Source organism: Microcaecilia unicolor, chromosome 11 (genome assembly GCF_901765095.1).
Source record: "Microcaecilia unicolor chromosome 11, aMicUni1.1, whole genome shotgun sequence".
NCBI classification, from domain to species: domain Eukaryota; kingdom Metazoa; phylum Chordata; class Amphibia; order Gymnophiona; family Siphonopidae; genus Microcaecilia; species Microcaecilia unicolor.
In genome coordinates, this window is record NC_044041.1 from 137,249,536 (window position 1) to 137,269,746 (window position 20,211).

The 20,211-nt window shown below is 45.6% G+C and overlaps 1 protein-coding gene across 4 annotated transcripts in view; it reads left to right on the top strand.

Annotated features, from left to right (window-relative positions):
• The window catches only part of PC (pyruvate carboxylase), a 1,188,093-nt gene that overhangs the window by 148,645 nt on the left and 1,019,237 nt on the right, over positions 1-20,211 (top strand). For all 4 annotated transcript variants that reach the window (XM_030220280.1, XM_030220278.1, XM_030220277.1 and 1 more), the window contains one exon: positions 19,057-19,192. In XM_030220280.1, the coding sequence (XP_030076140.1) occupies positions 19,057-19,192 (136 nt within the window). The remainder of the gene's footprint in view (positions 1-19,056; positions 19,193-20,211) is intronic.

The following is a 20,211-nucleotide window of genomic DNA, read 5'->3' on the forward strand; positions in this document are numbered from 1 at the left end:
AAGCCTTGAACTTTATGCAAAATAAATAAAACAGGAAACTTATATACTGTTGAGCACTGCTGCTGGTGTGCTTTCTGGATCCACAGTAGGGAGAGGAATGAGCAGTGGAATTCCCCTTCCTACCTTCACTTGACTTTCTCATCTACCCCTCTTGTGGCCTAATTCTTTCCCTCTTATGTGGGTCAAACATCAACCTGCACCCCACTCTTGTTCAGGCCAGGCTGGGAAGGAGACACGCGAGGTAGCAACAGCCTTCCAGTTGGATATGGTAAAGGGCTCCAGAATGGCAAGATGTGTATGGGAAGGATCATGAGTATGGTTGGGGGGCACTGACACTGAGAGATATGTATGGCAAGGTTTACCTGTAAGAGTTCATGGTCATGGATTGTGTGTGGGGGGCTATAGAGGATTGATCATGTGTTTGGAAAGGGTTTCTAGAGGATAAAAATAATGGGGAGGTACTCTGGGAGGATGACTCATGTTTTTGAGGTGAAGGAGGGAAGCATGGCAATAATGCCAGGGGTAGAGGGTAAAAGGTGCTTATGTACTAGAAGTGAAGGTGATTATACCAGGGGCAGATAAAGCATGAAAGACAAGTAGCATCTATAATAGGATAGGAAGGAATATGGAATGGAATGGAGGAGAAGTAATAGGGAAAGCTGCAGGAAGGGGAAAAGAATTATAGAGAAGAAAAGAGTACTGATAGAACTGAAAAATGAACTTGTGGAACTATTAGTAATATGTAATTTATCCTTAAAATCGAGCATGGTACCGGAAGATTGGAGGGTAGCTAATGTAACGCCGATTTTTAAAAAAGGTTCCAGAGGAGATCCGGGAAATTATAGACCAGTGAGCCTGACGTCGGTGCCAGGCAAAATGGTAGATACTATTATAAAGAATAAAATTACAGAGCATATTAAAAAGCATGGATTAATGAGACAAAGTTAGCATGGATTTAGTGAAGAGAAATCTTGCCTCACCAATCTACTACATTTCTTTGAAGGGGTGAACAATCATGTGGATAAAGGTGAGCCGGTTGATATTGTGTATCTGGATTTTCAGAAGGCGTTTGACAAAGTACCTCATGAAAGACTCCAGAGGAAATTGGAGAGTCATGGGATAGGGGTTAGTGTTCTATTGTGGATTAAAAACTGGTTAAAAGATAGAAAACAGAGAGTGGGGTTAAATGGTCAGTATTCTCAATGGAGAAGGGTAGTTAGTGGGGTTCCCCAGGGGTCTGTGCTGAAAGTTGTGATCTAAATTCATATCCAGTACCAGGCATACTGTAAAGTAATCCAAAACACTAAAAATGTCACTCAGGACCTAAAGGGCAAGTCTACCGTACCATAATAGCTAGATCCATACATTGCATAACAAACGCCTACTTAGGAAAACACAGCACCACAAACACTGCAATAGGTACTAAACATCAATAAAACCCTATTGGAAAACTAAAGAAGCCAGATTAGTACAGATTCATCCTATACAGTTAATGCTAACAGAAAACCATATGTCTTTCATATACACAGACAGACCTTCACCTAGTGTAGCATAAGTAACCACAAATTAAAAATAGAAATATGTAGAGAAATAGTAGACTGAACCCCCTAAAAGCCACAGTGCAACACCAGAATAAGAGAAAAAGTGATGCATATTCCTCTGTACTGTACAAAATATAAAGGTAGCAGATGTAAATTTCAAAAACTGATGTATTCAAATCACTACGCTAAGGGGTTCGTTTACTAAGGCGAGCTAATGATTAGTGCGCGCTAAATAAGACTCCCATTATATTCCTATGGGAGTCTTATTTAGTATGCGCTAATCGTTAGAGCGTGTCTTAGGAAAAGGACCCCTAAGTTGACAAATACATACACACACAAAAAAATGGAAAGTATGATACCATTTTATTGGACTAAATACATTTTTCAGTTAGCTTTCAGAGGCCACCTCTTTCCTTAGGTGAGGACAGTATATACTTCTGTTATAATATCCTGTTCTGGCATGAGACAGGAGGGTTTGGTCTCCAAATATTAGTCAAATATATTAAAATTAGTCCAATAATCACCTTATTTCCATTTTTATGTTTATTAATGTTTATTAACATAACTACCACACTACTTTATCCTAAACTAAAAATAAAATAATTTTTTCTACCTTTGTTGTTTGGCCATTTACTTTTTCTAATTGTGTTGGTTCCAGGCTCTTGTTTCTGCTTTCCTTGTTGTCTTAATTCGCTTGTCACGATTTCCTCTCCATTTATCATTTTTCTCTCTTTTCTTCTCCTTTTCCTTTCAGCTTTCTTCAATTTATTTTTCTGCCTCTGTCAAGATTGAAGACTGTCTACTAGGAAAGAATTTAAGTTCCTTTTCCACAGCGTCCCACAGATCAATCCAGAGACGAGTGGGTTATGTCCCTCGACCAGCAGGTGGAGATAGAGAGAACTTCAAAGGTTTACTATATGTGGACCTGTGCATCCATCTTAGCCTCAGTATTCTCTCTATCTCAGCAGGTGAATGGACATATCCTGTGCAGCTCTCTGGATTGATGGCTCTTAACCTGTTCCCTCAGGTTTAATTGAGCTATGGGATCGTGACTGTGCTTGGCCAGTATGGGATACGCTTAGTGGTGCCAGGTCCTTCCCCCTGCCCCTCCCTGCCTTCAGGCTTTTGTGCCATTCTTTTACTTTTGCTTTTCTCCTCCTAAAATCTACTCCCAGTCACTCCTCTTAAAAAAAAAAAACAAACAAACAAACTCAGAGTGATGTGCCACACCAAGGTTTCAGTTATGGGCTAAAGGACAGGATTTTGCAGTGAGTATTAATTCTTTTTCCCTTTGCAGGTTGTTTACTCACCCCAGTGAGATTGTTTTCTTTCCGGTCCTGTGACTTTCATGGCTGAGAAGGAGGTTGTGATTGTTTTTATCCTTGGTTCTCCCATTTGCTCATTGCTGGCTTTTCATTTTGTGGGCTACCATCCGTTCCTGAGACCACGTTTTGCATTTGGTGCTGTGGCGACGCCATTTTGGGCTGTGGTGCAAGGCCGGACAGTTTTCAGTTTCACGGTTTTGCTCTTTCCTTCGGTCCTTGCAAGGCGCTGCCAAATCTCTAGCGGAATGCTCGGGAGCAGTTTGAGTTGTGTTTCAGGCCTTGTGTCCTGCGCTTCAGCTGGCCTTGGCAGAGGTTCTGCGGGGCATGGTCAGGTGGTCCTATAACCTTAGTTTGGCAGTTCACGCTCTGCTATTTAGTTTTAAGGTGCGATCATTGCTGTCTTGGTGGTAGACTGCGACCTGGTTTCAATTCTGCCAAATTTGGACCTCTAGCGTGTGTGGGTTTAATGGGGGTAATTTCTTGCTCCTTCCCTGTTTTGGGAGGTATGTTTCATCTCCCATGCTTAGAACCAGCATTTGCGGCTGTAGGGAGGACGTTTTATAGTGGACACGTGAAGTGAGGGTCCGTTGGTTCTATGCTGCCATCTGGTTTGCTTGCATGGCTGCTCCCATTCCACCTGTAGTATCTGGGAAGCTTCTGAGCTTTAGTGTGGTGTGGTTATTTAGAACCAATCTCCTGCTTCTGTGTTGGCAGTTTCTCTCAGGATATTTTTTCCTGTGGGTTAATGCTACATTTTGATAGGAATGCTCTTCATTCCTATGTCAAGTCCTGTGGCTCGTGCTTTATCTTGGGCCTCCGGGTCTGACTTCTTATCTGGCCTGTCTGTTCCTTGCTGTGTGCTAGACAGTTGCAAGTACTCCTCTGTCTGGGCATGGGTTGCACTAGCTGACCGGGGAACCAGGGACCTGGCCTAGGCTTGGCCAGGTCCTCTGGATGGTGGTTCCACCCTGAACAGTTTTTCCTTAGTTTTTCATCTCTAAGGATTGTTCTCTTGCTCTTTCTAAGAGCAGTGCAGACCAGACGATGTTTGCTGGGAACCGTTATTTCTGCTGTTAGCTCTATGGGGCTGGAAGAATGGTTACTTTTGGAGTTACTTGCTGCAGTTAGGGCTCTCCTCAGAGTGCTCTTAGTTTTTTTTTTTTTTACTAATACTGCACCCTTGCGTGCTGTCAGGGTAGTTTTTTCCTCCAGGTGCACTGACTGTATTTATATAGTCTTGAGGTGTCAGGCTTACACCTGAGGGTCTCAGGTGCAGGGCTGGTTAGTTCTTAGTTTTAGTTGCGATGGATCCAGCTCTACTGTAATGGGGCATATTTTCCTTCTCGTTTGTTTCAAGCAAGGCATGGCATGTCTACTACAGTTGGTACTGCGTGTTTGTGCTGATGGTTTAAATAGCACCTTGGAACGGGGCAATTCGTCCATTCCTGGTTTCGCTATGCCATCTTGCTCTTTTTCTGGAGCTCTCTTACTGTGCCTGTGAGCGTTCAATTTTGCTCTGTCTACGGGCGTTGGGACTTGTTCGGTCTCTGGGCATTCAGCCTTTGCTTCTCCTCCAGAAGTCGAGTCCTGCTCCATCTCGGGCATGCAGTCCTGCTCCGTCTTTGGATGTTGAGCTCTGTTCTGGCTCAGGGACGTTGTCTATTTCTCCTCGGACCTTGCGCTTTCTGGGCGTCGAGCCTTGCTCCGTCTCTCGGACGTTGAACATTTCTCCATCTTCAGATGTCTCCTCGGGCCCTGCTCCGTCTTCGGACGGGGGGCTCTGCTCCGTCTTTGGGCGTGGAGCCCTGCTCCGTCTTCGGGCGTCGAGTCCGGCACCGTTGAGCCCTGCTCGGTTTCCGGGATGTCAGGCGGTTTGCTGTCGCTGGACGTTTTGCATTTCTCTGGCTCCAGTTGAATAGTCGGACTCTGCTCCGTCTCCAGACATCGGATGCTACTCCATTCCCAGATACTGAACCTTTCTCTTCTCCAAGCAGTTCCTAACGTTGAACCTTACTTCCTCTCTGGACAGCTGCGGATGCCGAGCCTTGCTCTGTCTCCAGGCAATTCCGAATGGTGGACCTTGCTCTGGCTCCGGACATCTTCGAACGTCGAGCTTTGATTCTTTTCCAGTCAGATTCAGACATCGAGACTTACTTCGTTTCCAGTCAGCTCTGGGCACAGAGCCTTCCTAGGGGGTTTCGGTCTAGTTCTGCCACTGCTTGAGCTGGCACTGTCTGACTCACTCAGGCCATCATTCTTGCCCTTTTTCTTCTATGGGCCTTGCACTGGTCTGGCTGCGCAGCCCAGCTTCCTCTTTGTCAGTCGAGGTTCCGGCTGTCGGGATGGATGATGATCCCGGGGGGGGGGGGGGGGGGGTGAGCTCCACCTCTGATCAAGGGTTTGGACCTTGAGGCTGGAGGTAGGGTTTATTCTCCGCTCCTGCTGGAGTTGGGTCGTACTTCATCTCCAGAGATCGTTCAGAAGTCAGCCTCTGCCCTTTCTCCATGCTTCCTTTTGGAGTTGGAGTCTGGCAGGTGGCCTTAACTCCTTTTCCAGGAGTTGAGCCTGGCCACGCCTCTGGCTGTGGGGTTTTTGCCCTGTTCCTGGTCTAGTCCGACTCAATCCCTGCCTGCCAAGCTGGGTTCTAGATCTCCAGGCAGGCCTTGCCCTTGGAGTTAGACTGGTGCTGTCTCTGATGTTTACTCTTGGCTCTTGATTAGTTTGGAGGTTTGGTTCTAGCTCTGGAGTTTTTCTCCTGCTACAGCGGCCGAACTCGGCTTTCCCAAGGGTAGCTGATCTAGGGATCATCGCTGGTTGTCTCATTTGCTCTCCCGGATTGTGGGGTTTTTAGTCTTCTCACTGGTGGTCGGACTACGGTCATTCTCTGCTGGCTAGCCTTGCTCCTTCCCAGGGGGGTGAGCCTGTTCTTCGCTCTGGTTTCTCCTTGTTCTGTTCTGCATAGTCTGCCCAGTTTTCTAGAGGTCAGGCATTGTACCGGCTGTGGGTACTGGACCTTGCCTGGGCTATGGCGGATGCATCTTGGGCCATCCCTGTAGGTTCGGGTTCTGTCCTTAGCTGGCTCTCAGGTGTTCACCAGACTTCTTTTTTGCTGGCTGCCAAGGTGTGCTTTATGATGGCTGTCATAGATGACCAGTAATAGTTGGCGGATGGCTCTCTTGGTCTGGACTTCCCCTTGGGCAGGTGGCTGGGACTTTCTTGCTCAGGGGGAGTTCAGTGTTCTGGTCCTAGGGACTTGTTGATTCAGGTTGCCTCCTTTCTGGTTTTCTATGTTGTTTTAGGACTCTGGGCAGTGTCGCTGCCTTTGGTTCTCTGGGTTTGGTGGCGCAAGGGCTTGTCCCTTGTTCTGCCTCTGTTCTGGGGTCTGGCACTGACGAGGTCTTTGGAGGCTGCTTCTGGTTTTGCGATTTCCCCCCCCCCCCCCCCCAACTTGGGGACTGCTTTGGTACATCCCATTCATCTCTGGATTGATCTGTGGGACTCTGTGGAAGGTTAAATTAGTCCTTACCTGATAATTTTCTTGATCTGTTGGGACTAATGGAACGAAAATTATCAGGTAAGGACTAATTTTACCTTCTTTTTTTTTTTTTAATTATCAGGCTTATTTTCAAAAGAGATAGACGTCCAAAAAGTGACATAAGTCAGTATTTGGATGTTTAGCTCACAGAAATGTCCAAATCAGTATTATCAAAACCTCTTTTTGGAGTCTTTCTCTGAAGTCTGTCAGAAGGATGTCCATATCTCAAGGGGGCACGCCAGGGGCATATTCAAGGCGGGACTTGGCGTTCCTAAGACATGGACGTCTTTCAGCAATAATGGAACAAAACAAAGATGTCCAAGACTAAAACTGAGACATTTTGAGCTAGATCTGTTGTTATAGCGAATAGCTGCAGCGGGAATTGAACCCAATTCCAAGTCTGCTGCATTAACCACTAGGCTACTCCTACTCCACACAAGAGGTGCCCCAAATGACTAGATGACCACTGGAGGGACTCAGGGATCACCTCCCCTTACTCCCCCAGTGGTCACTATCCCCCTCTCACTCCCAAAAAATGTGATTAAAAATATTACTTGCCAGCCTCAGATGTTATACTCAGGTCAATTAGAATAGCATGCAGGTTCCTGGAATAGTCTAGTAGTGGTGCAGTGCACTGCAGACAGGTGGACCCAGGCTTATACCTCTCCCTACTTGTTACACTTGTGGAGGAAACTGTGAGCCCTCCAAAACCCACCAGAAACCCACTGTACCCACATATTGGTGCTCCCTTCACCTGTAAGGGCTATGGTAGTGGTGTACAGTTGGAGGTGGTGGGTTTTGGGGGGCTCAGCAGACAAGGTAAGGGAGCAATGGTGAGATGTGTACCTGGGAGCATTTTATAAAGTCCACTGCAGTGCCCCCAAGGATGCCCTATTGCTTTCCTGGGATGTCACTTTTCCACTATTCTACCTGATGCCAAGCTTTCTATTTTTTTTAATAACATCTGAGCCTTGTGCCTATTGTTTATCATTAGATTTGGGCTTTGAATTTATTTATTTATTGCATTTGTATCCCATGTTTTCCCACCTCTTTGCAGGCTCAATGTGGCTTACAATACATTATGGATACTGGAAATAAGAAGAGAATCTACATTTGGTTTTACAGAAGGATTTTGGGTTACATGGTAGTGACATACAAGATAGTGGTATAGCAGAAGACATATTAAGACATTAGAAATACAAGATAGTGGTAGAGGACATTCTGAGACATTAAGCGCTATAAGACGTTCTGGGTATATTAGGAGATAGTTACATGTGTTGATCTATATGGTATATCATGTCAAAGAGATGAGTCTTCAGTAGTTTACGGAAGTTGATCAGTTCGTAGGTCGCTTTCAGGTTGCGTGGTAACGCGTTCCAGAGTTGTGTGCTCATATAGGAGAAGGTAGATGCGTGCATTAGTTTGTATTTCAGACCTTTGCAGTTGGGAAAATGAAGATTAAGGAATGTACGAGAAGATTTTTTTGCATTCCAGGGTGGCAGGTCTATTAGGTCTGACATGTAGGCTGGAGCAGCACCATGGATGATTTTGTGAACTAGGGTACATACTTTGATCGTGATTCGTTCTTTGAGGGGGAGCCATTGTAGTTTCTCTCGTAGGGGTTTCGCACTTTCATATTTTGGTTTTCTGAATATTAGTCTGGCTGCTGTGTTCTGGGCTGTTTGGAGTTTTTTGAGTATTTGTTCTTTGCAGCCAGCGTAGAGTGAGTTGCAATAGTTCAGATGACTGAGTACCAATGAATGTACCAGGTTGCGGAAGACGGTCCTTGGAAAAAATGGTCTTACTCTTTTTAATTTCCACATTGAGTGAAACATCTTTTTGATTGTGTTTTTCGCATGACTCTCAAGTGTGCCGATCAATGGTGACTCCAAGAACTTTTAAGGTATCCGAAATTGGTAAATTTAGTTTTGGTGTGTTGATGGTGGTAAATTTGTTCATGTTGTATTGCGAGGTGAGTACTAGACATTGGGTTTTTTCTGCATTACGTTTCAGCTGGAATGCATCAGCCCAGGAGTGCATGATGTGTAGGCTTTGGTTGATTTCATTGGAAATCTCTCTTATATCTTGTTTGAATGGGATGAAAATCGTTACATCGTCTGCGTATATGAATGGGTTGAAGTTTTGGTTCGATAATAATTTGGCCAAGGGTGTCATCATTAGGTTAAATATGGTCGGTGAGAGGGGGGATCCCTGTGGAACTCCATATTCAGGTGTCCATGAGGCTGATGTAGTCGAATTTGATGTCACTTGATATGAGCGTGTAGTTAGGAACCCCTTGAACCAATTGAGAACGTTACCTCCGACACCGAAGTATTTGAGGATATGTAATAAAATTCCATGATCAACCATGTCAAAGGTGCTTGACATGTCGAATTGTAGAAGTAGTATGTTCTTGCCGGTTGCTATTATTTGTTTGAACTTGGTCATGAGCGTAACTAGTACGGTTTCAGTGCTGTGATTAGAGCGGAATCCTGATTGGGAGTCATGTAGTATTGAGAACTTGTACAGATACTCTGTGAGTTGTTTGGTCACTATCCCTTCTGTTATTTTGGTGATTAGGGGAATGGATGCTACTGGTCTATAGTTAGTTAAATCATTGGCATTCTTCTTTGTATCTTTGGGTATGGGGTTAAGTAAGATGTTTCCTTTCTCCCTTGGGAAGAGTCCATTTTGTAGCATAAAGTTCACGTGATTCGTTAGGTCTGTTATGAATTGTTGGGGGGCCGATTTCATCAGGTTATTTGGGCATATATCTAGTTTGCAGTGAGATTTGGTGAATCTTTTAAGCGTTTTTGAGATAAGATCTTCTGGTGATATTTCGAATTCAGTCCAAATCCTGTCTGCTGGGTATGCTCCGGTGTCTGGGTCTAGGCAGTTTAGGAGTGTAGTGTATTCGATGGGGCTAGTAGGTATTTTGAGTCGCAGATGTATGATTTTCTCCTTGAAGTATTTCGCAAGGTTGTCAGCTCCTGGTGTGACTTTGCTGTTGTTCGTGACTGGGGTGGAAGAGTTTGTGTGTGTCTTAGTAATTTGGTCCAATTTCAGTTTTGTAGTATAGTCTTTTGGTTTGTCTTATGGTATATTTATATTTCCTTCGGAGTTGTTTCCAAGCGTTAAGTGTGGGATCGTCTTTCTTTTTGTTCCACCCACGTTCTAGTCTTCTAACTTGTGTTTTGAGTTTTTTCAGTTCTTCATTAAACCATGGAATTGAGTTCCTTCTGTGCGAAGTTCTGGTTTGGATTGGGGCAATGTGGTCTAGTGTTAATTTACATCTGTTATCCCATTCTGAGAGGAATTGGATTGTGTCTGCTTTTATTGTCCATCCGTCGTGGTAGATCTGTTGCCAGAACTTTACCGGGTCTATTTTTCCTCTCGTGGTGTAAGTTTTTCGTGTTTGTTTATTAGGTGAATCTTTCATTCTCCATAGGAGTGTAATATGTGCTTTATAGTGGTCTGACCATGGTATAAGTGTCCATTTAGTATCTGTTAATATAAAGTTTGCATTGAGATCGAATTTGTGTGTAATGATGTCTAATGTGTGTCCTTTTTTGTGAGTTGGTTGCGAGTCTGGTCCTTGGAAATCCCATAGTTGTAAGAACTCTTTGCATTCTTGGGTACTTGTTGTGGTGATATCTTCAAGGTGTAGGTTGATGTCTCCTATTAAGATGAGGTTAGAGGAAGAGAGACAGGTGTTCGAGATGAAGTCCATGAATTGTGTCTGGGAGTCCTGCCAGTTTCCTGGTGGTCTATAAAGTATGACTACGTTAAGGTGTTCCTGCAGTTTTGGGTGATTGAATCTTATTGAGGCAATTTCGAGTTGTGGCAGTATGGATTCAGCTGTGTTTGTGATTGTAAATTCAGATTTGTATATTATGGCTATTCCTCCTCCTCTTTTACCAATAGGTAATTTTGTATCCTGGTGGGCATAATTCTAAAATTATAGGGTCTTTAAGGTCGTGGATCCAGATCTATATATGAAAAGGAGGTCTCATTACATATATCTAAATACCAGAGTGCTGTTTTTCCATACTTCATAGCCAGAGTGTACATTCCCTAATTACCTCTCCCAATGCAACTGAAGCTTTTACCTCGTCAGTGCATGTAAATGGTTTCATCCCTGTGTGGATTCTCTGATGCTGTGTGAGGCTTTCTTTCCAACCAAAGCTTTTACCACCGGTTTCACTCCAGTGTGTATTCTGTGGTCCATTGTGAGGTTTACCTTCTGACCAAAGCTTTTACCAGACTTTTTACATGCAAATGGTTTCTCTCCCGTGTGGACTTTCTGATGCACTGAGATTTACATTACAATCAAAGCTTTTACCACACTTAGAACATGTGAATGATTTCACTTTATTGTGGATTTTCTTGTGTATTTTGTACGTTTTGCATTTGGATGTAGTTGTTTGAAAATGGACCAAAAAATAAAACATCCGAAATCACAAAACATTTTTCCAAACAGCATTTTCAAAAGGAAAAGATAGACTTTTTTTTGTAGAAAATGACCTTTCCTGTTCTGATTTTGGAAGTTTTACAAAACCCATGTTGCCAGGATCAAAGCTCTCTGCGCTAACCATTAAGCCGCCACTCCTCTGTTTTGGACATCTTGCATTTGGACATCTTTTGTTCGAAAATGGACCAAAACAAGGATGTCCAAATCACAGGATGTCCATAGTATTTTCGAACACAAAAGATAGACGTCCATCTTTTTCGAAAATGACCTTCTTTCCTGTTCAGAATTTGGACGTCTTTGTAAAACGTCCAAATTCTGATTTAGACGTTTCTTTCTATGTCTACCTACAGCTTGCCATTTCTTTTCCTCATTCTGGTTATCCTATTTTTTTCACTTCTTCTTTTCCCAGTCTCTCACTAACTCTATCATCTTTTTTTCTCTCCCCTATCCAGCATTTGCCCCCTTTCTCATCCAGCGTGCCGTCTTTCTCTCCCCCTTCTTTTCAGTCCATCCTGCATGTACCCTCTTTTTCTCCCTGTCCAGCATGTACCGTTTTTCTCTGCTCCCCCTCCATAAAGCATCTTCCCCCTCTCTCTCCCGTACTTCCATCTAACATCAGCCCTTTTTCTCTGTTCCCCCTGCATCCAGCATCTGACACTTTCTCTCCCTTACCATCCAGTGTCTGTCCCTCTCTCTCTCCTCTCCATCCAGCGTCTGCCCCCCTCTCTCTCCCCCTTTCCATCCAGCGTCTGCCCCCCTCTCTCTCCCCCTTTCCATCCAGCGTCTGCCCCCTCTCTCTCCCTTTTTCCATCCAGCGTCTGCCCCCTCTCTCTCCCTCTTTCCATCCAGCGTCTGCCCCCTCTCTCTCCCCCTTTCCCTCCAGCCTCTTCCCCCTCTCTCTCCCCCTTTCCATCCAGCCTCTTCCCCCTCTCTCTCCCCCTTTCCATCCAGCCTCTGCCCCCTCTCTCTCCTCCTTTCCATCCAGCCTCTGCCCCCTCTCTCTCCCCCTTTCCATCCAGCCTCTGCCCCTTCTCTCTTCCCCCTTTCCATCCAGCCTCTGCCCCCTCTCTCTTCCCCCCTTTCCATCCAGAGCCTGCCCTAGCTGTCTCTCTCTCTCTCCCTTTCCATCCAGAACCTGCCCTCGCTGTCTCTCTCTCTCTCTCCCTTTCCATCTAGAGCCTGCCCTCGCTGTCTCTCTCTCTCTCTCCCTTTCCATCCAGAGCCTGCCCTCGCTGTCTCTCTCCCTTTCCATCCAGAGCCTGCCCGCACTGTCTCTCCCTTTCCATCCAGCGCCTGCCCTCGCTGTCTTTGTCTCTCCCTTTCCATCCAGCGCCTGCCCTCGCTGTCTTTGTCTCTCCCTTTCCATCCAGAGCCTGCTCTCTCCCCCCCTTTCCATCCAGAGCCCTCTCTCTCTCCTCCCTTCCATCCAAAGCCTGCTCGCTCTCTCCCCCCTTCCATCCAAAGCCTGCTCGCTCTCTCCCTCTTTCTCTCCCCCACTTTCCATTCAGAGCCTGCCCTCTCTCAGAGCCTGCCCTTTTTTTCTCCTCCCCCTCATTCATCTTGCACCTGTCCCCCTTTCTCTCACCCAACACTCCCACTTTTGCTGGTGCTGTTTGTTCAGACCAACAACAGCAGCAGTGGTGGCAAAACAGAAGAGTCGCAGGGTCATTCTGTTCCTACTCACCTGCACTCTGTCTTCCCATTTTCATCCATCCAGTCCTGCCCCCCTCTGACATCACTTCCTGTTCTGGGACAGAGTCGGCGAACACGAGCAGGGACAGTGAGGTCCCGCGATCTTTTTGTTTGTTTTTGCCGCCATCTGCTGAAACAGCAGCGGAGGCAACGGTGGGGTATTGAGTGGGAGTGGGGAGAGTCTGGTGCACCTCCTGCTCCCTTTGAATTTTTGGAGATGCCATGACGCCCCCCCCCCCCTCCCCATTCTGACACCTATGAATGCAGTGGCCTGTAAACCAAGGAACCCAAGTTCATATCCCACCAGCTAACCAGGCCAACTCTTGGAAAGCCTGGGTGCTACAGGGGAAGTATAAGGAATATACCCAAACAGGGTAAAAAAGCAAGGGGGGGAGCCATTTCTCTTTGGGACCATTAAATGGCTGGCATACCTGTCTGGGTCACGCTTCCTTGCACAAGCCTCTCGTCCGCTGCTTGATGATAGATTGGGAAGTTCTGGATGGCCCTCTTCAAGGCGCCAGAGTGCTGGTCCACCTCTATGCCTTTGCTGTGGAGGAGGTGGCAAAGTATTGGTTGTTCCCCCAACTGGATGCCCTGGTGGTAGCAGTCACGATGGTGACCACAGTGGAGGGGGGGGGCATTTATGCCCTTAGAGTACCATGATAAGGTGAAGCAGCAGCTCCGCTTGGCCTTGTTGGTAGAGACATCCAGCATCCAGGCAGCTATCTGTGGAGCCATGCTGCAGTGTATTTTGGCAGCTCCCAGAGTCACTGGAAGTGGTTCACTTGGATTCTGGCACCTCTTGGCAGATGTTCTTTAAGACCTGGTCCATCTTGCTCACACTTGTTAGATATTTCAGTGGTTGGGCACCAGTTGCTGTGGATACAGCTTCCAAGCATTTTTTCAGCCAGTTACCCTTTAGGCAAGGACTTGGTAAAGAATATGGGGGACATGTGTCCTTTCAGACTCCCTACTCTTCGTCAGAAGGGGATGCAGTGTGCTGCAGCTTCTAAGCATTCCTCAAGGGCTGGTTGTTTTTGATCCGTATGGGTTTCCCCTGCCCCGTGGCGGGGGTCCTTTTGCACTCCTTGCAAGTCCGGTGCTGCCAGCTTCTTTGGGGGAGCAGCAGCTTCCCGGCCTGCTCAATAAGGGAGCACCAGGCCCCTCTTCCTGGACGAGTGGGCCCACATCACAGATCAGCTGGTCCTGGAGGTGATAGAGGGGGTATACGCCTTGGAGTTCACCTGTCCAGTTCTTGATGCTTTCATGGCCTCCCAGGCAGATCCGCTCAGAATCAGCAAGCGGTCCCTCTCACTCTTCATCGCCTTTGTGTTCCAGGAATGGTGGAGCATGGGCCACCGGTAGAGTGCAGTCAGGGCCAGTATTCTGTCTATTTTGTGGTCCCAAAGAAAGGGGGCTCTTTCCAGCCTATTCTGGACATCGAAGGGGTGAATGCTTACCTACAGGTTCGGCATATCTCCATTGTAGATTTCCATAGGAAGTATTACGCATCTGTATGCAGGGGCAGCATTTTCAGTTCTGAGTTTTGCCTTTTGGCCTGGCGACAGACCATGCATCTTTTCCAAGGTTATGGTATTGGTGGCTGTGCACCTGAGATTCCAGAGGGATGTTGGTTCATCTGTACCTGGACATCTAGCTGATTTGGGCTGATTCAGAGGCGGGGTCTGTTCATGCTACAGCTCAGGTGATTTCTCTTCTGGAGTTCTTGGGCTGGGTTGTGAAACACCTCAAGATTCGCTTGGTGCCCTCTTACATGTTGGAGTACTTGAGGGTCCAGTTCGACATGGTCCGGGGTATGGTGTTCCTTCCAGAAAAGCATGAGCTGTGGGTGCATGAGCAACAGTTGTGTGGGATTCAGATGTCCATGGTTTTGGACTATTGGCAACTTCTGGGCTCCATGGCGGAGAATCTGGAGGTTGTCCCTTGGGTGAGGGTCCTCAGGTGTCCTCTGTAGCACATGCTCTTGGCTTAGTAGCACCCAGTTGGTCAGGACTTTCACTGTCCTCTTCCTTTCCTGCCCAGGGTGAAGCTCATTCTGAACTGGTGGGACAGCACAGGCCATCTGATAGAGAGACCCTCTGGATCCCCTCAGTGGATTTTGGTCATCACGGAATGCAAGTCTTCCCAGTTGGGGAGCACCCACTGCCTGTGGTTCAGGGCCTTTAGTTGGCCAAGAGGCAGCTTGGACCTTCACTCACCTGAAGCCCTGTGTGGTGCACCTGGAATTTTGGCTTCTGCTGGAGGGCAAGGTGGGGTGGGTGTGTTGTCAAATGACACCAAGCAGACTTTCTCAGCCACTTTCTCCTGGATCCAGGGGAGAGGAAGCTGGGTCATGAGGTCTATCGGCTCATTCTGGATCACTGGGGGCCCCCACTTTTCGACTATGGTGACACAGTCAAACACGAAGGTGGAAAGCTGCTTCTATCAGCTGGGGGATCAAGCCTCCCAGGGCAATCGATGCCTTGGTTTAACCCTGGCCAGACGTGAATCCCTTTTGTTTTCCCTCTGCAGCTCCTCATAGGGCAACTATGATGCAGGATTGCATGCTTTTTTTTAATCTAGTCTTGCTTGGGGTTCCCGATTGGGCCCACAGACCTTGGTATGCAGATCCCAGGCGTTTTCTCATGGACAACCCACATCCGCTGCCAGGGGGTTGGGGTTTCCTTTGGCAGAGACTGGCGGTGGCAATGAAGAACTCAGATCCCTTCTGGCTTAGGTTTGGCCATTGAAAGGAGGCACTTGTAGAGGTGGAGGTACTCTACTGGGGTGATTTCTATACTGCTTTGTTCCTGGAAGTCCTCTACATTTCTAGCCTATGTCAGAGTCTGGCATGTTTGAATCCTGGTGTGGGGAGTATGTTTTGTAGCCCTGGAGGGTTCAGTTCCTGATATTTTGGGCATTTTGCAGCTAGACATGGACCAAGGGTTGGCCTTGAGCTCCCTGAAGGTTCAGGTGGTGGCACTCTCCAGTTTCCGAGGGAAAGTGAATGCCATCTCTCTGGCCTTGCACAGAGAGGTAGTGCGGTTTCTGAAGGGGGTGGCGCATGTGTGTCCTCCGCTTCGGCCTTCCTTTCCATCGTAAGACCTCAATCTGGTGCTCTGGGGACTGTCTGAGGCTCCGTTTGAGCCCTCACATTCAGTATCTTTCAAGGACCTTGAGGTGTTTGGGGTGGCCACTACTTCTATTCGAAGGATCTTGAAACTCCAGGTTCTTTTGTGTCGGAACCCTTTCAGAAGCTTCTGTATCCTTGCAGACAGTTCCCTCCTTTCTACTGCATTACATGTGAATCGGAGGATTTGCTTGCCTTCCTTCATTGGGGGAGAGGGGTGTACAGTGGCCAAAGATTGGAGGCTTCACACCTGAAGGGCTCTTCTCTGGTACCTTGGGGAGACAAATGAGTTTTGTCTCTCTAATTACCTTTTCATTCTTTTCGATGGGTCAGGCAGCCTTGAAGGCCTCCATTGCAAGGTGGCTACAGGCAAGCAATTGAGTCTGCCTCCATCAGCAGGGGTAGGCTGGTTCCTGAAGACCCACTCTACCAGGTCTCAGGCTACTTTTTGGGCAGAGACCCAGGCATGGTCCCCCAAGGAGCTTTGTAGAGAGGCGGCGTGGTTGTCACTTCATTTATCTAGCATTACAGGCTGTATGTGCTAGCTAGAACCCAGTCGGCTGTCATTTGGGGGGGGGGGGCTTGCCTTCCCCCACCCAGTAGATCTGCTGACGCTGAAAAAGGAGAAATTATGTCTTACTGATAAATTTTATTTTCTTTAGTCAGCAAAACCATTCTGCAGTCTAGCCCTTGGAAGTCCTTGGCCCAGGGTCCTGGGTGTGCTCTATGTTCTCTGTTATTCGACATTAAAAAAATAAATAAAGTAGATCAGCTTTTTTTGTTTTTCTGATTTGTAGCTGGATTTGGATTTCTCTTGGTATATGCAGGATAGCAAGTTGCCACTCTGTGGTGGTTTGCTCACTTGCTGCTCATTGCACTTTGCAATAGCTGATGGGGCATGGGTGCTTTACAAACGGATTTTATGCTTTGGCAGATGCATGCTGGAATCTTCCAGGGGGCACCACAGCTTATTACCGCTGATGTCTTTAGTTGAATTTAGTCTTTTCTCTACCTCCACCTGCTGATAGGAAGGGATAGCACCCCATTCATGCAGAACGATTTTGCTGACTGAAGAAAATTATCAAGTAAGACGTAATTTCTCCTTGTACCTCCATGTTGCTTGTAAAATTTGTCATGCTGATTCTTCACTGACCCAATGTATTGTTTACATTACTGTAGTGCATTGCACTCCTGATGCAGGCACCTTTGCCGAAACATGGTCGTGTTGAGTTATGCTCCTTCAGCTGCTAGTTTTGATTTTATTAGATATTTTATCTACAATTTAGAATAAATACAAGTTCTGTTGACAATTTGTTTCTTGGATCTCACTCTGTTTTGACTTAGTTGCCTGTGAGGACCTTGCTCTTCTCACTTTTGACATTATTTCCAGTATTCAATATGCTATAAAGCCTAAAAAAGCAGAAAAAAAATCTCTGGTCTTAAAACTCTCTCTTTGCCTGAAACCTAAGTTTTCTAAATGTTTCTCCACCTCCAGCAACCATGTTTGAGTTAAAATAATCTGTTTCCATTCCATATCGTAGCTAGTACTTCTAAACACGACTGTAGCCAGGAGTTCAAGGGAGTTGCAGGAAGTAGCGTTCTCATATTTGAACTGGTATCTGGGATGCAGAGGAATACCAGGTCCAATATTTAAAGAATGTAAACTTTAACTTTGAAAGTTATACTCATAAATTGGTCTTTTTTGAAAATCTATAAGGGCTGTGTGCATACATTTATACTCAAAATTCCAGTAAATTCCTTAATTTAGGAGCATGGAAAGTGGGTGGTGTCGGGGCAGATTTAGGAAAGCAAAGAAGACTAGCACTGATTTTCAGCACTAGCCTCATAAATTATGCTCATGAGTCTAGGCAAATGAATGACATACTAAATTTATGGGGTCAATTTTCAAAGTGATTTAAGTGGTCAGGAGACTTAACCGGATAGTTCCGTGGAATATGCCCGTTTAGTGTCTAGGCCGAAACGGACTATTCTATTGGCAGTCTGTGGGTCGAGTCAGTGCTATTAACTGCATAAGGTAACCACATACATAAGACTGCATAAAGCACAGTCCTATCTTTAAGCAGTTCACCGTATGTGGTTAAGTGCTGACTACTGCACTTAACCACATAAGTTTTAACTGGTCGTGTATGCCCAGATATTCAATGCTGGTGCCTGGACATAGCCCAGCATTGAATATCCGGAGATAAAGCCAATGGCATCCAAAAAATGCTGATCTCCGCAAGCTGAATACCTCTACAACTTTTAAACTCCAAATGAAGATACATTTTTACCTGAAAACTTATGCTCCTAACTTTAGCTGAAAGAAGGACACAAATTTAGAGCCTACCTTGGAAGTGTAAATTTAGGAACTCAGCTTATTTTGAATATTGGGATCATAATGTTCTATATTATTCTGGCATACATAATATATGTGTTATCCCTGGGATATACCAGAAAATTATCTAAAAGCATCTTCTGACAATGTGTACCCATATTTTCAGATGCCTGGTAGAGGGGGCATTTTTGGTGACATGAAAGGACACTGTTCCATTCACTGGAAGTGAACCAGGTGGACAGTGCTTGTGTACTGAAGAGTTATGCTAGCCCTTGCTCTCAGTAAAATACAGGCCAATGGCTCATAATAAGAGCTAGGCTTCTTAAAATCAAAATCATCTCTGATACAAAAGAGAGCTAGCTTGTAAGAATCAGAGATCACCTTTGGCACAGTTACATTTCACTGTAGCAAGTGCTGAGCTGGCAAGGGAGGGGGGCACTTGCTCTGAGACTGGCACCTACAAGACGTCATGAGCAAGAGTTGCTATAGTTATGTAGAGATAGTACTGGATCAGCTGCACCCCGGGTGAGAACATCCAAAGGAGGGGGCTAGGGAAAGTTTGGGGAAAATGCAAAGTCATCTAATAAGATGCGCTCTGAGCATATCTTGTTTATACTTAGAGCTTGATAGTATGTGAAGTCATTTTGATCAACTGATAAGGTCCAAGAACCCTGGTGACAAAGCTAGGGTCCATTGAAATGAATAGGGTGAAAATAGTATAAAAATGGGAGTCAGAAGGGTATTAGAACAGAAGGAAGGCTACAAGAGAAGGCGGGTGACAGACGTGTCATGTAATGCTGCTCTATCATATGACTGCCTGATTAGCCTGTATTGCTATTGGTAAGATTGAAATAAACTATCTTCTTATATCCAAGCGAGTCCTTCTGATTATGGAGTCCGTTAATTCCTGGACTGTGTAAGAGCAGTCTGGGGGAGTATGAGATCAGAATAGGTGGTGGGAACATGCAAATTATATACAGTACATTGTATCAAATCCTCATGCATCCTGTGGCTTTGTCTCTTCCAGATGCTGTGGATCCGTTTGGTGCACAAAAACTTGAGCTTCTTGGGGGCCAAGCATGTCTTCCACTTCAACGCTGCCTTCAAGAGCATGCAACGGGTGGAATACAAGCCTATTAAGAAAGTGATGGTGGCAAACAGAGGTAAGGGGATTTGCATTTCTGCAAAATGGTCTTTGGGACATTGTTGTCAACTTCGGAACACACTAGTCATACATATGGACTTAAATCAATAGAGTGGTAAAAATTCATTAACCAGCAGCTGAAAAACATGACATGTGGGAAGTTTACGAAGCTTATTTCAGCCCTGGGCTTGATTCTTTTTCATCTGGCACAGGTTTTTCTTAGTCATATAGGTTAACCTTTAAAAATGTTATATGTTGAGAAGCTACATAAGAATATAAGCGCTGCCATACTGGGACAGACCGAAGGTCCATCAAAACCAGCATCCTGTTTCCAACAGTGGCCAATCTAGGTTACAAGTGCCTGGCAAGATCCCAAAACAGTGCAATATATTTTTTGCTGCTTATCCTAGAAATAAGCAATGGATTTTCCCCCAAGTCCATCTTAATAATGGCTTATGGACTTTTCTTTTAGGAAGCCATCCAAACATTTTTTTTAAACCCCGCTAAGCTAATTGCTTTTACCACATTCTCTGGCAATGAATTCCAGCGTTTAATTACACATTGATTTGAAGAAATATTTTCTCCGATTCGTTTTAAGTTTACTACTTTATAGCTTCATTGCGTGCCCCCTAGTCCTAGTATTTTTGGAAAGCGTAAACAAATCGATTCACGTCGACCCGTTCCACTCCACATTTTATAGACCTCTATCATATCTCCCCATAGCTGTCTTTTCTCCAAGCTGAAGAGCCCTAACCACTTTAGCCTTTCCTCCTAGGGAAGTCATGCCCAGTCTCGTAAGGTCCTCTTGTAATTTTCGCAGTCCTCTTGCGATTTAACAACTTTGAATAACTTTGTGTCGTCATCTAATTTAATTACCTCACTAGTTATTTCCATCTGTAGATCATTTATAAATATGTTAACAAACATCGGTCCCAGCACAGACCTCTGGGAACCCCACTATCTACCCTTCTCCACTGAAAATACAGACCACTTAACGTACTGCTTTCTGTCTTTTAACCAGTTTTTAATCCACAATAG